This window comes from Haliotis rufescens, unplaced genomic scaffold (genome assembly GCF_023055435.1).
Source record: "Haliotis rufescens isolate VD_foot unplaced genomic scaffold, xgHalRufe1.0.p SCAF_2, whole genome shotgun sequence".
Classification (NCBI taxonomy): domain Eukaryota; kingdom Metazoa; phylum Mollusca; class Gastropoda; order Lepetellida; family Haliotidae; genus Haliotis; species Haliotis rufescens.
Window position 1 is genome coordinate 25,587,473 of NW_025963890.1, and position 16,232 is coordinate 25,603,704.

General features: G+C 42.8%; 1 protein-coding gene across 23 annotated transcripts in view; it reads right to left on the reverse strand.

Moving 5' to 3' along the window:
* LOC124118785 (cyclin-G-associated kinase-like) overlaps window positions 1-16,232 on the reverse strand; it is a 79,020-nt gene that overhangs the window by 46,663 nt on the left and 16,125 nt on the right. For 21 of the 23 annotated variants that reach the window (XR_007222184.1, XR_007222200.1, XR_007222191.1 and 18 more), the window contains exons 4-7: window positions 15,852-15,966; window positions 12,439-12,578; window positions 10,754-10,879; window positions 5,480-5,569 (exon numbers count right to left, since the gene is read on the reverse strand). Coding sequence is in view for 1 of the 23 variants with exons in the window: in XM_048399787.1 (XP_048255744.1) it covers window positions 5,480-5,569; window positions 10,754-10,879; window positions 12,439-12,578; window positions 15,852-15,966 (471 nt within the window). In the remaining 22 variants the exon portion in view is untranslated. Of the gene's footprint in view, window positions 1-4,796; window positions 4,809-5,230; window positions 5,335-5,479; window positions 5,570-10,753; window positions 10,880-12,438; window positions 12,579-15,851; window positions 15,967-16,232 lie in introns of those variants that run through there. The other 2 variants (XM_048399790.1, XM_048399789.1) reach the window with 2 other exon arrangements.

Genomic DNA, 16,232 nt, shown 5'->3' on the forward strand with positions numbered 1-16,232 from the left:
TTTACTTATCCTGCATTAGTCCTTAATGCATTTACTGCTTGGTATTGACAGAGAGAAATAGATGTGTGAAGATTTTGCTTGAAGTTGTTTCAACTAGCTAAGAGGCCAACCCTATCACACAGCTCCCATATGACCAGAGGAAGTGATGTCATGGATCGTCACAATACTTGCTAAGACCAGAACGATCGGAAGGCATCATGGAGAAGCAGCTCTGTGATGGATGGGTATCTTTAGATGCAGTAATGCAGGATAAGTATACAAATATAAAATATATCTAGGACTTAAATAGATTTTTTATTTATCCTGCATCTTTATCCGACGGAATCGGTGGAGGGCATACTTTCAGATGTGGACTTTCATCTCAGAACTCTGATTCCCTCAGCCAATCATCGACTGTGCGGTCAGCCACAATTGACCAGTCTGTAGACGGGAAAACAGGAGTTATGTATGCAGAGTGTCCAGGTACAACGCAGCCTAAGACGATAATCAAGTTAAGGTTGTAGACTGATGTACCGAGCCGTAGTGTGTCCAGCATTAAACCTTCTATTCATGGGCAATTGCCGGGGAGTTTGAGAGGCCGGCTCTGGACAGGAGGCGAGTTATTGGTGTGCCATGGTGAAAGCGACCGCCTGAATCTCATGCCGGTTGTTGGAGCAGGGAGGGTCCAATCCTGCGACCTCGTAGGCCTGAAGAGGATGGCTCGAGGGCGATGGTGTTGCGGCTATCTTCTACTGGGGATGTCACTGACACTGGTATAAAAATGCGGTGTCGTTGCCTGGGGCATTCCTCGGAACAACGGATGTAACAACACAATGCTCTCACCGGGCACGGGAGGACCTCTAGTTCATCTTCAACACCCACTATTGATGATAATGGGGGCATGAGGAATGATCTATGGGGCTGTCTTGGAAGTTGATTCTTGGCAATGAAGTCCCAGCACAGTCCGAGATGCACGGTGCCAGGAGGAAGACTGTTTTCTTCACCAGATGGTACAACAACGCCATGTTGAGGGGCGCGAAAGGCACATTTCTCAGCAGGGTGAGAACAATGTTCAAATAAAAAGATGATGGATGAAACTTTGCCTCATAGTCTTCCAGTCTATGGAATGAGCAGAGCAAGTAGTAGTTTCCGGGATTTTCGTCAAACGCTGATCTTCCGGAACAGCCAGAACAGAGTTGAGAGCCACAAGGTAGGTCATGATGGTAGTACCCTTCAGCCGACACTTGTGATGAAGATAGAGCAGGAACTCAGCCAAGAATTGAGGCAATGCAGTAGTGGGGTCTTGATGTTTTCCCTGCAAATACTCTCTCAAAAGATAGCCACTTGTCATCATACAAGCTCCTAGTGGACGGACGATGTGTCATTTTGATGGCCTTTGTCGTTCTGGCGTTAAACGCTCTCTGTAGATGAAGTAGACGTGTGGACGTAACCTGTCTGGTCCTGGATGTGGCTGCCTGCTTTAGGGATGAATCAGCAGGTTTCGCCAGTCTGAGAGTGGCAACGGGTCAGCACTGGCTATTTCTCTGACGATGACGAACCAGGCCCTTGCCGGCAACGAGGGCGTGACCAAAGTCAGATTGAGGCTCAGTGTCGACTTGATCTTTTGGAAAACCTGGGGAAGGATTAAGCATACACTTTTAGTCTTTCCCAGGGGACGCTGAAGGGGTCAACCGCCATGGCCAGGGGATCCGGTACTGGCGATATGAATGTTGTTAACTGATGGTTTGGGCTGGCGACGAACAGGTCGATGTTGGGGTGACCATGGTCCTGACAAACAATTGAAGGCGTCTGGGTGGAGCTACCACTCTGTGGGGGCGGCTTTGTCTGGGCGGGTTAGAGCGTCTGCTAGGATATTGCGACAGCCTGGAATGTGTTGGACCTGGAATCTGATCCCCAGATGATCAACCAGTTTGAAGAAGCCAAACGTCTTTTGAAGGAACAAGGACGAGTGAGTCGTTCCCTGAACCTGGAGGCGCCAGAGGATGGTTATGTTGTCCATCAAAATGGAGAGTCAGGCGTGTCGAAGGGTCTGCTTCCAATGAGAGAGAGAGCCAGAATAAGCACCTCCATCTGTTGATGTCCTCTAGATGTGCACCCCATCCCTGAAGGGAGGCATCTATGAAGAGGTGTCAAGCCCTGTCAAGGAGACATCGTCTAAGATGTTCAATTCCACCGTCCACCACCGGATATGAGATTTGAGGTGATCCAGGAGGACAATGTGAAACTGAGGGATCCTGACGTCAGACGCCTGGACGCAGTTGGAGCCTTCCTCTGTACGTCAAATCCTGTGCTGAGGTTAGGAGGCCCAGGAGGACTTGCCACTGACCTAGTGTGCGTCGCTGGAAGAGAGCCGGGACCAAGTGTAGTTGTATACGTGCCCACCGGTCACTGGGTGCAGAGAGGAGGTCAAGGTTGGTCTGAAAAAGACTGCCGATGAACTGAAAGCAGAATGAGGGTGTCAAGACTTCCCAAGGTTGATTCTAAATCCCAGTTGGTTAAGGAGATGGAGGATGAACAAGAGAGTGCGTCTGTCTAGGTGTCTGTAGAGGTGCACTTCGGATGCAGGCATCTGTATAGGCACTGTCTGGTGGATAGACGCCATCTGTATAGACGCTGTGGGCAGCGCTTGTTAGGGCATCTATAGGCACTGGGGCCGTGGCTGAGGGCGTTGGCGTCTGTTGCATGGCCTGAATGTACTGTAGGATAGAGGTGTCCATCATAGGAGGCTGGTAAGGGTTGTGGAGGCGGCTGTTGGTAGCTGTAGCCCGAGAGCATCTGTATGGGGGACTGTATCGGTGCTTTAGGTGTATAGGTGCCAGAACAGCCTCAAGATGAATTTTCAAGCATTGATGCCGTTGGTGGCTTAAATGAAGGAGCAAATGTAAGTTTGGAAAGTCTTCCTCAAATAACCTTGTGGTGTCCCTCTTATTTACCCTGTTAGCAGGTGAGGGCGCCACTGACACAAGATGGTCTGCTACCCAATCGGGTACTTGCGCTAAGGTGAGGGACACCAGAAATGGCTGTACTAGGAAGCACATTAGGCATTTGGTATACGTTAGGCGCAGGTGTAGGTGCTAACACTTGTGCCAAAGTTGTTGGAACAGCACTAAGCTCATCATGTGCTGGTTGCTTAACCGGGTACACTGTAAGCCCTTGGGCTGATGTCATTGTAGAGGCCTTTGAGTGGCAGGCAGACCCTGCATTCAGCGCAGATCTATGAGAGAGGCTCATCAGTGATGACTGGATCATTGTAGAAGCGCTTGGACCATTGTCCAATTAGGATTTGGGAACGGTGTTGACGCCTAAGAGTGCATATGCTGATCATGCGTCACCTGTGTAACATTGTACCCTGAAGTCATTGTAGAGGCACTTGGGGTAGAAGTCAGGCGCTGCGCTCGGCGCAGGTAACTGAAACACAAAGCTCATTGGTATTGACTGGATCATGGCTTGCGTCTGCACTACCCCTATCAAAGGGTCTTGAGACGCTGGCGCCGGCGTTGCAGATTTAGCAGATCTGAATGTCTGAAAATTAGGAGCAGTTACAATACTCTCAAAATCCTCTGGTATTGTTGATTTCGCTGGAGGGTGCACTTCTGTAGTCACAGTTATGGGCGTCATATTACCTGCCAATGATAACGGCTGGGTGGTAATGACTGAACCATGTCCTTCACTATTCAGCAAGTGTGACATTCCTCTCGTCTCATGAGGGGATTGCTGCAAAATATGATTGTGAGTAACCTGCCTTTATATTGTAAAACTCGTTGGAGAGAGATTTACACAAAAATTACGTTTAGAATTTGGCGAGCACATTTGCGTGCATGCCGAAGAACGTGGATTAGGATATTTGGGCGATTTTTTCCCACGACAATATGTACAACGCGCAAGCATAGTTTACGCAATTAAACCATTTTTGATGAAATGGTACTGGAAGAATGCCGTAGAATTGGACAATAATCTATCGGAAAAAATACAAGTTGAAAGTGTATACAATATTTTTATATATGCAACTCAATGTAAACCAAAGCTATTTACATTTCGAGTTTGGCGAGTACATCTGCGTGACAGAGTCTTTTTACGCCTAATTAAGTCACATAAAACTACACAACATGGTGAATGTAATATGAAAAGAATACATCACCAATCGCAAATCAATTTTAGAATTGTAGACGAAAATTGAAAGTCTAAATTAATCCAAGAGAAGAACTCCGCTGGGAAACGTCCTTGGTGTAGTGCGACAAGCAGTGATGTGAAGAAGGTGACCTTAGGTGTCATCAAGGTCACAGGACAGCAGAGGTGGTCAGTAAAAGGGACTTCAGAACAACATTTTATTTCTTCACCCAGGACCATCGCTGTTGCACTGTCCTTCTAGTTGTCATAAGGTAAGCAGTGAATGCATTAAGGAGTAATGCTGGATAAGTAAAAAATATAACTGATAAGCAGAGCAGGAATGTCTTGTGTTCAAAGAGAAAATCTATAAATCTACAGGATTTTAACTGTGGACGGAGACCAGTGAAGTCATCTTGAATTGTTTGATGGTTATACATTTCAATCATTTCTAAGCATTAAGAATGCACAAAAAAACAATTTCTGTGATTCAACATATAATCTTAGCTCAAGAATAAATATGTTCATTCTTTTTCAAAACATTTATATCGTGTAGTCGTAACTTCATAGGCAATTAAATCATAAAATTTTCATATTCAGCCAATAACACTGCTTTAATGTCATACTTTATCACAAAAATATTCTCGAAAATGTTATTCATCCCTACCCTCATCCATTTTGTGTGTATTTACCCATATGTCGCCTGCCTCGTTGATAGGGAAGTTCTGTTACAGCAGCTTGTGTGTCTATTTACCCATATGTCGCCTGCCTCGTTGATAGGGAAGTTCTGTTACAGCAGCTTGTGTGTGTATTTACCCATATGTCGCCTGCCTCGTTGATAGGGAAGTTCTGATACAGCAGCTTGTGTGTGTATTTACCCATATGTCGCGTGCCTCGTTGATAGGGAAGTTCTGATACAGCAGCTTGTGTGTGTATTTACCCATATGTCACGTGCCTCGTTGATAGGGAAGTTCTGATACAGCAGCTTGTGTGTGTATTTACCCATATGTCGCGTGCCTCGTTGATAGGGAAGTTCTGATAAAGCAGCTTGTGTGTGTATTTACCCATATGTCGCCTGCCTCCTTAATAGGGAAGTTCTGATACAGCAGCTTGTGTGTGTATTAACCCATATGTCGCCTGCCTCATTAATAGGGGAGGTTCTGATACAGCAGCTTGTGTGAGTATTTACCCATATGAGGCCTGCCTCATTAATAGGGAAGTTCTGATACAGCAGCTTGTGTGTGTATTAACCCATATGTCGCCTGCCTCATTAAAAGGGAAGTTCTGATACAGCAGCTTGTGTGTGTATTTACCCATATGAGGCCTGCCTCATTAATAGGGAAGTTCTGATACAGCAGCTTGTGTGTGTATTTACCCATATGTCGCCTGCCTCATTAATAGGGAAGTTCTGGTACAGGTCCAGCATCTCGGGGGCTCGGTACATTGGTGTTGTGTTCTTGGCAATCTGAGAGGAAAAGATAGCAGGAACAACAAATGAATGGATGTGTAGAATAAGCACTCAGTAAAAGAACAATATACACGAACGCATGCATTCTGAATAAGTGCTTAGTAGAGGACAATTTATTTCTTTGCACAGCATTAAACAGCTGTGGATCTGAAGATCTTCAATGTACACCTGCTGTTTGTGCAAACTAACACATACTTCAGATGCAAAATCTGCATCTGTAGCAAGGGTTTTTGTCAAGCTGTTCAAAATGTCTGTCCAAAAACAACACGATAATGGACTTATCACTTATTATTGTTTAGTCTTCCAGAAGTCTTCACAGCGGGGGAATGGCAAGTATTTCTAAATTTCATGCCTGATATACAATATTAGAGAGTAACAACCAACTTAATGATATAATGATATTAAGCCATCACAATGTATGAGTGATGTGAAGCATGATGAGTGTTCACTTAATGTAAGATGCCACATAGTGTGATGTGTGTTCACTTAATGTATGATGCCATGAAGTGTGATGTGTGTTCAATTAATGTATGAGGCCATGTAGTGTGATGTGTGTTCACTTAATGTATGATGCCATGTAGTGTAATGTGTGTCCACTTAATGTATGATGCCATGTAGTGTGATGTGTGTTCACTTAATGTATGATGCCATGTAGTGTAATGTGTGTTCATTTAATGTATGATGCCATGTAGTTTGATGTGTGTTCACTTAATGTATGAGGCCATGTAGTTTGATGTGTGTCCACTTAATGTATGATGCCATGTAGTGTAATGTGTGTTCACTTAATGTATGATGCCATGTAGTGTGATGTGTGTCCACTTAATGTATGATGCCATGTAGTTTGATGTGTGTTCACTTAATGTATGATGCCATGTAGTTTGATGTGTGTCCACTTAATGTATGATGCCATGTAGTGTAATGTGTGTCCACTTAATGTATGATGCCATGTAGTTTGATGTGTGTCCACTTAATGTATGATGCCATGTAGTGTAATGTGTGTCCACTTAATGTATGATGCCATGTAGTGTGATGTGTGTCCACTTAATGTATGATGCCATGTAGTGTAATGTGTGTCCACTTAATGTATGATGCCATGTAGTTTGATGTGTGTCCACTTAATGTATGATGCCATGTAGTGTAATGTGTGTCCACTTAATGTATGAGGCCATGTAGTGTAATGTGTGTCCACTTAATGTATGAGGCCATGTAGTGTGATGTGTGTTCACTTAATGTATGATGCTACATAGTTTGATGTGTGTTCACTTAATGTATGATGCCATGTAGTGTAATGTGTGTCCACTTAATGTATGAGGCCACATAGTTTGATGTGTGTTCACTTAATGTATGATGCCATGTAGTGTAATGTGTGTCCACTTAATGTATGAGGCCATGTAGTGTAATGTGTGTCCACTTAATGTATGATGCTACGTAGGGTGATGTGTGTTCACTTTATGTATGCCACCAGATAGTTTGATGTGTGTTCACTTAATGTATGATGCCATGTAGTGTAATGTGTGTCCACTTAATGTATGAGGCCACATAGTTTGATGTGTGTTAACTTAATGTATGAGGCCATGTAGTTTGATGTGTGTTTACTTAATGTATGATGCCATGTAGTGTAATGTGTGTCCACTTAATGTATGAGGCCATGTAGTGTGATGTGTGTTCACTTAATGTATGATGCCATGTAGTGTAATGTGTGTTCACTTAATGTAGGATGCCATGTAGTGTGATGTGTGTTCACTTAATGTAGGATGCCATGTAGTTTGATGTGTGTTCACTTAATGTATGATGCCACATTTATTTAATGTGTGATGCCATGTAGTTTGATGTGTGTTCACTTAATGTATGATGCCATGTAGTGTGATGTGTGTTCACCTAATGTATGATGCCATGTAGTTTGATGTGTGTCCACTTAATGTATGATGCCATGTAGTGTGATGTGTGTTCACTTAATGTATGATGCCATGTAGTTTGATGTGTGTCCACTTAATGTATGATGCCATGTAGTGTAATGTGTGTTCACTTAATGTATGATGCCATGTAGTTTGATGTGTGTTCACTTAATGTATGATGCCATGTAGTTTGATGTGTGTTCACTTAATGTATGATGCCACATAATTTGATGTGTGTTCACTTAATGTTTGAGGCCATGTAGTGTAATGTGTGTTCACTTAATGTATGATGCCATGTAGTGTGATGTGTGTTCACTTAATGTATGATGCCATGTAGTGTGATGTGTGTCCACTTAATGTATAAGGCCATGTAGTGTGATGTGTGTTCACTTAATGTATGATGCCATGTAGTGTGATGTGTGTTCACTTAATGTATGATGCCATGTAGTGTGATGTGTGTCCACTTAATGTATGATGCCATGTAGTGTGATGTGTGTCCACTTAATGTATGATGCCATGTAGTTTGATGTGTGTTCATTTAATGTATGATGCCATGTAGTGTAATGTGTGTTTACTTAATGTATGATGCCATGTAGTGTGATGTGTGTTCACTTAATGTATGATGCCACATAGTTTGATGTGTGTTCACTTAATGTATGAGGCCATGTAGTTTGATGTGTGTTCACTTAATGTATGATGCCATGTAGTGTAATGTGTGTCCACTTAATGTATGATGCCATGTAATGTGATGTGTGTCCACTTAATGTATGAGGCCATGTAGTTTGATGTGTGTCCACTTAATGTATGAGGCCACATAGTTTGATGTGTGTTCACTTAATGTATGATGCCAGTAGTGTGATGTGTGTTCACTTAATGTATGATGCCACATAGTTTGTTGTGTGTTCACTTAATGTATGAGGCCATGTAGTTTGATGTGTGTCCACTTAATGTATGATGCCACGTAGTGTAATGTGTGTTCACTTAATGTATGATGCCATGTAGTGTGATGTGTGTTCACTTAATGTATGATGCCACATAGTTTGATGTGTGTCCACTTAATGTATGAGGCCATGTAGTTTGATGTGTGTTCACTTAATGTATGATGCCATGTAGTGTGATGTGTGTCCACTTAATGTATGATGCCATGTAGTGTAATGTGTGTCCACTTAATGTATGAGGCCACATAGTTTGATGTGTGTTAACTTAATGTATGAGGCCATGTAGTTTGATGTGTGTTTACTTAATGTATGATGCCATGTAGTGTAATGTGTGTCCACTTAATGTATGAGGCCATGTAGTGTGATGTGTGTTCACTTAATGTATGATGCCATGTAGTGTAATGTGTGTTCACTTAATGTAGGATGCCATGTAGTGTGATGTGTGTTCACTTAATGTAGGATGCCATGTAGTGTAATGTGTGTTCACTTAATGTATGATGCCACATTTATTTAATGTGTGATGCCATGTAGTTTGATGTGTGTTCACTTAATGTATGATGCCATGTAGTGTGATGTGTGTTCACCTAATGTATGATGCCATGTAGTTTGATGTGTGTCCACTTAATGTATGATGCCATGTAGTGTGATGTGTGTTCACTTAATGTATGATGCCATGTAGTTTGATGTGTGTCCACTTAATGTATGATGCCATGTAGTGTAATGTGTGTTCACTTAATGTATGATGCCATGTAGTTTGATGTGTGTTCACTTAATGTATGATGCCATGTAGTTTGATGTGTGTTCACTTAATGTATGATGCCACATAATTTGATGTGTGTTCACTTAATGTTTGAGGCCATGTAGTGTAATGTGTGTTCACTTAATGTATGATGCCATGTAGTGTGATGTGTGTTCACTTAATGTATGATGCCATGTAGTGTGATGTGTGTCCACTTAATGTATAAGGCCATGTAGTGTGATGTGTGTTCACTTAATGTATGATGCCATGTAGTGTGATGTGTGTTCACTTAATGTATGATGCCATGTAGTGTGATGTGTGTCCACTTAATGTATGATGCCATGTAGTGTGATGTGTGTCCACTTAATGTATGATGCCATGTAGTTTGATGTGTGTTCATTTAATGTATGATGCCATGTAGTGTAATGTGTGTTTACTTAATGTATGATGCCATGTAGTGTGATGTGTGTTCACTTAATGTATGATGCCACATAGTTTGATGTGTGTTCACTTAATGTATGAGGCCATGTAGTTTGATGTGTGTTCACTTAATGTATGATGCCATGTAGTGTAATGTGTGTCCACTTAATGTATGATGCCATGTAATGTGATGTGTGTCCACTTAATGTATGAGGCCATGTAGTTTGATGTGTGTCCACTTAATGTATGAGGCCACATAGTTTGATGTGTGTTCACTTAATGTATGATGCCATGTAGTGTGATGTGTGTTCACTTAATGTATGATGCCACATAGTTTGTTGTGTGTTCACTTAATGTATGAGGCCATGTAGTTTGATGAGTGTTCACTTAATGTATGATGCCATGTATTGTAATGTGTGTCCACTTAATGTATGAGGCCATGTAGTGTGATGTGTGTTCACTTAATGTATGATGCCATGTAATGTGATGTGTGTTCACTTAATGTATGATGCCACGTATGGTGATGTGTGTTCACTTTATGTATGCCGCCAGATAGTTTGATGTGTGTTCACTTAATGTATGATGCCATGTAGTGTAATGTGTGTCCACTTAATGTATGAGGCCACATAGTTTGATGTGTGTTAACTTAATGTATGAGGCCATGTAGTTTGATGTGTGTTCACTTAATGTATGAGGCCATGTAGTGTGATGTGTGTCCACTTAATGTATGATGCCATGTAGTGTGATGTGTGTTTACTTAATGTATGATGCCATGTAGTGTAATGTGTGTCCACTTAATGTATGAGGCCATGTAGTGTGATGTGTGTTCACTTAATGTATGATGCCACATAGTTTGATGTGTGTTAACTTAATGTATGAGGCCATGTAGTTTGATGTGTGTTCACTTAATGTATGATGCCATGTAGTGTAATGTGTGTCCACTTAATGTATGAGGCCATGTAGTGTGATGTGTGTTCACTTAATGTATGATCCCATGTAGTGTGATGTGTGTTCACTTAATGTATGATCCCATGTAGTGTGATGTGTGTCCACTTAATGTATGATGTATGATGCCATGTAGTGTGATGTGTGTTCACTTAATGTATGATGTATGATGCCATGTAGTGTGATGTGTGTTCACTTAATGTATGATGTATGATGCCACGTAGGGTGAAATGTGCCTCCTGACCTCATCCTCCACCAGGCTCCTCTTGATTGCTGACCATGAGTTGTCTGGCAGGTAGGTCTCAGTTGTGGCACTGCCAAAGTCACACACCTTGATCAGTCCCTGGGCGCTCACCAGCAGATTCTCAATCTAAGCAAACACACAAGTCACAGTTCATTCATTCAGAATTACCAAGTTACATAATACATTGCACACATTCCAACTAAACATCAGGCCTTGACAAACATAGAAGTTTCGAGTACTTGTGATCTCAATGAAATCAGATCTTTTACTCTGATGAGATACCCCTTAATGTTATGATCTGAGGCCACCTCCATACAAGGTTGAGTACTAGCAGCTTGCAACATGCGATATACAACTTACAACAAATGATAAACATGTGACAAATGCATCGCATGACCACTGTGGTTGCAAGACCTTTTGCATCTAATAGCCAGAACTTGTCACTTGACATTTCCAATAAAATACAGTCTTAAGATATGTACTAATCCTGCCTGCGATACCAAAAGAAATCTCACTAGACATGAGTTTCCGACTTGACCAAGTACTGTAAAGATATTGCGAAACTTGCTGTTAGAGTAGTTCCTCCCGCCACAGCTTATTCCACAGCATCAACCACTCGCAGATGCTACTCATCCAACTGTGGCTGGAGGTTAGCCCAGGTGAGCAGGGTAAGTAATGTTGGTTTGTTGTTTAATGCCGCACTAAGCAATATTCCAGCTATATGACAGCGTCTGTAAATACAGTCAAGTCCCGTTAATCCAACATCATTGGCTGCACGTGATTAGGTCGGATTAACGAGTATGTCGGATAAACAAAATTAAGTAGTATTAACGTTCGTGATCAGACAACTACACGATAGGTAACGATACAAACACGTAATAAAAAATGAAAAATGAAATAGTCATATTGTTATATTACATTGTTAGCGGAATATGTTTTCTAATCATTATTTTATAATCAATCTCTAAACCTGTTACAGACTGTATGACTTATGGAAATACTTTAAAAAGGAAAGTCTGGAATGGAAGTCGCCAATTTGAAACTGGTACCGCAAAGCTTAAGAAAGCTGCTTTCTTAGTGGCTAACGCTGACTTCCTGTTAGTCATTTTATTGGTCGGTCATAGTTCGCGAAAGGTTGTTCTGATGTGACATGTAATGGGATGTCCTTGGCGATAGCGAGAACTTGTATCTGATTTTAATGAGATTGAGGTAATGTAAGTATGTGATTAATCCTGTTTTCTTTATTTAAAGCATTAATTGTTTATTGATAAGCACGTTTAACTCTGCAGCCGTTGTAATATGCAGCACGGAGTACGCTGATCACTGTGTCAGATTAACGAGACTGATTAATGAGTGATTTCAGTAATTCATTTCAAATTAGGTGTGTCATAGTCAGAGTGCCAGACTGTCGGATTAATGGATCTAAATAGCACTGATTTAATCGGTTCCCATTTGTGTCGGATAAAGCCGATTGTCGGATTAACAAGACTTGACTGTAATCGATACTGGACCAGACAATCCACTGATTGACACGATAAGCGTCGATCTATGCAATTGGGATACGATGACATGCATCAACGAAGTCAGCGAGCCTGACCACAAAACCTGTTAGTCGCCTCTAAGTATAGTTATTTATTGAAATAAATCTGAACCCCCTGATTACAAGGAAATGTAAGCTGACGTACCTTGAGGTCCCGGTGTACTATAGGTGGTTTCTGCTTGTGCATATGCTGCACACCCTTACAAGTCTGGTAGAACACCTTTAGCACCTGGTCACGGGGCAGAGGGGATGACCGAGCATTCAGAATGTGCACTAGCTCCCCACCTGCAACAAACAGCAAATAAGATGATCCACACATTGGCAGTTTTCCTGGCCCTCTCTGTAGTACAAAGAGGTTATCACGCTTGTGTGTTTGGGGATGGTAAATATCCTGCATTAGGAATAAACATTGTATTTAGCGAGCCTTGGTGAGCTAAATACATAGTGTTTATTCCTAATACAGGATATTTACCAACCCCAAGCACACAAGCGTGATAACCTCTTTATCATATAATGTCATTCTTTAATACTTTGCTTCAATATCGCTTTCCCTCTCTCACAAATATTGACGAAACATTGCGAGTTTTCCTGGAATGCGCGCATTAATATTTATTACGTAACAGGGTAAGTGATGTGTCAGTCGGACAGTGACAGTAGCCAATATAGTTCCAACTGAAATCTGTTACTTATCCAGTGGGGAAGCAACATATACGGAAAACAACAATTGATTTTAATTGCCTTTCGCGGCAATCCATCGGTCTGTCCGCTAGAGTAACTGCCCTTTGTCAAAGGGAAGCTACTCTAACCCTAGTCTATGAGACGTCACAGCCACGGTCAGACGTTGTTGACAGTCGGTCTGTCCTGTCATAACGTTAAGAAGTGTAGTCAGATGTACAGACAGCAACAAAACGAAACAAGGTAACAATTCAAACATATTTCGGCCAAATCCAACTATTTTAATTTGTGGAGAAGGTTTCAAGCCGCATAGGTCTACAAGCACAGATATGGCTACTGATCCCGCTTGGCTAGGCCTCGTGCCCTCGCAAAATTGTTTCGAAATTTATATCTCCAAAGTTGCCAAAACTTATAAAATGCCTTAGCTACGTCACAGTAAGACACTGATTTTCAGTATATTAGACTGTTCTTTTGATAATGATAGCAATTATCACTGTAGTTTATCCAGATTCCCGATGGTTAATTCTGATTCGATCGCCGAATGACGAGGGCGATGCCATGTTTGTTTATAAACAGCGAAAGTAGTCCCTACTTGACCTTTGATATTTGCATCTCTATCCGCATATGACCCCAACGGATATCGTTTTTATCCGTTGGCTTTATCCTGCCGAGAAACCTACCGATTATATGATAAAGCAAGTTATCCTACACTTTCATGGGACCAGGTGAGGTAAGACTGCACTTACATGAGACCAGGTGAGGTAGGACTGCACTTACATGAGACAAGGTGAGGTGAAACTGCTCTTACATGGGACGAGGTGAGGTAAGACTGCACTAACATGAGACAAGGAAAGGTGAGGTGAGACTGCTCTTGCATAGGTACGGGTGAGGTAAGATTGCACGTACATGGGACCAGGTGAGGTAAGACTGCTCTTGCATGGGACCAGGTGAGGTAAGACTGCACTTACATGGGACCAGGTGAGGTAAGACTGCACTTACATGGGACCAGGTGAGGTAAGGCTGCTCTTACATGGGAACAGGTGAGGTAAGACTGCACTTACATGGGACCAGGTGAGGTAAGATTGCTCTTACATGGCACCAGGTGAGGTAAGAATGCACTTACATGAGACAAGGTGAGGTAAGACTGCACTTACATGGGACCAGGTGCATTAAGACTGCACTTACATGAGACAAGGTGAGGTAAGACTGCACTTACATGGGACCAGGTGCATTAAGACTGCACTTACATGAGACAGGGTGATGTAACTAGACTTCTCTTGTTACATGGGACAAGGTGAGGTGAGACTGCACTTACATGGGACCAGGTGAGGTAAGACTGCACTTACATGGGACCAGGTGAGGTAAGACTGCTCTTACATGGCACCAGGTGAGGTAAGACTGCACTTACATGAGACAGGGTGATGTAACTAGACTGCTCTTGTTACATGGGACAAGGTGAGGTGAGACTGCACTTACATGAGTGAGTGAGTGAGTGAGTGAGTATGGTTTTACGCCGCTTTTAGCAATATTCCAGCAATATCACGGCGGGGGACACCAGAAATGGGCTTCACTCATTGTACCCATGTCGGGAATCGAACCCGGGTCTTCGGCGTGACGAGCGAACGCTTTAACCACTAGGCTACCCGACCGCCCCGCACTTACATGAGACAATGTGAGGTAAGACTGCACTTACATGGGACCAGGTGCTTTAAGACTGCACTTACATGAGACAGGGTGAGGTAACTAGCCTGCTCTTGTTACATGAGACAAGGCGAGGTAAGACTGCACCTACATGGGACAGGTGCTTTAAGACTGCACTTACATGAGACAAGGTGAGGTATCTAGACTGCTCTTACATGGGACCAGGTGCATTAAGACTGCACTTACATGGGACCAGGTGAGGTAAGACTGCACTTACATGGGACCAGGTGCATTAAGACTGTTCTTACATGAGACAAGGTGAGGTAAGACTGCACTTACATGGGACCAGGTGCATTAAGACTGCACTTACATGCGACAGGGTGAGGTAACTAGACTGCTCTTGTTACATGGGACCAGGTGAGGTGAGACTGCACTTACATGAGACAAGGTGAGGTAGGACTGCACCTACATTGGACCAGGTGCATTAAGACTGCACTTACATGAGACAAGGTGATGTAAGACTGCACTTACATGGGACCAGGTGAGGTAAAACTGCTCTTACATGGCACCAGGTGAGGTAAGACTGCACTGACATGTGACCAGGTGAGGTAAGACTGCACTTACATGGACCAGGTGCATTAAGACTGCACTTACATGAGACAGGGCGAGGTAACTAGACTTCTCTTGTTACATGGGACCAGGTGAGGTGAGACTGCACTTACATGAGACAAGGTGAGGTAAGACTGCACCTACATTGGACCAGGTGCATTAAGACTGCACTTACATGAGACAAGGTGAGGTAAGACTGCACTTACATGGGACCAGGTAAGGTAAAACTGCTCTTTCATGGCACCAGGTGAGGTAAGACTGCACTGACATGAGACCAGGTGAGGTAAGACTGCACTTACATGGACCAGGTGCATTAAGACTGCACTTACATGAGACAGGGTGAGGTAACTAGCCTGCTCTTGTTACATGGGAGAAGGCAAGGTAAAGCTGCACCTACATGGGACCAGGTGCTTTAGACTGCACTTACATGAGACAAGGTGAGGTGAGACTGCACTTACATGGGACCAGGTGAGGTAAGACTGCTCTTACATGGCACCTGGTGCTTTAAGACTGCACTTACATGAGACAAGGTGAGGTGAGACTGCACTTACATGGGACCAGGTGAGGTAAGACTGCTCTTGAATAAGAACAGTTGAAGTAAGACAGTAAATGTAAAAGTGGTGCTGCACGTACCTGAACACAGCTCAGTGAGCAGGAGGTATTCATGCTGGCCATGGTCAGACTCCTCCTTTCCAATAGCTGCTGCAGTGATGAACTGGACTATGTGGGGGTGGCCAGACAATTTCTTCTAACACAGGTTCAGGAAAATCAAACTGAAGTAGTTAGATGGACAGAGAAGATGAGATGAGTGTTCTCATGGATGCATGTATTAAATGGGCCAACCGCCTTGTATCTTTTCCACAAGGTTCCTGTTATTCCTGTTGAGGGACATGTGCAGTGTGGTCCATCATGTATTCATGGTATCAGAATGTCTAGTGATCACACAAATCTGTACACCCCGATACCTCTTGATTACCCCTATCAAATGTAATTACATGAACTTGGGTATTCCTG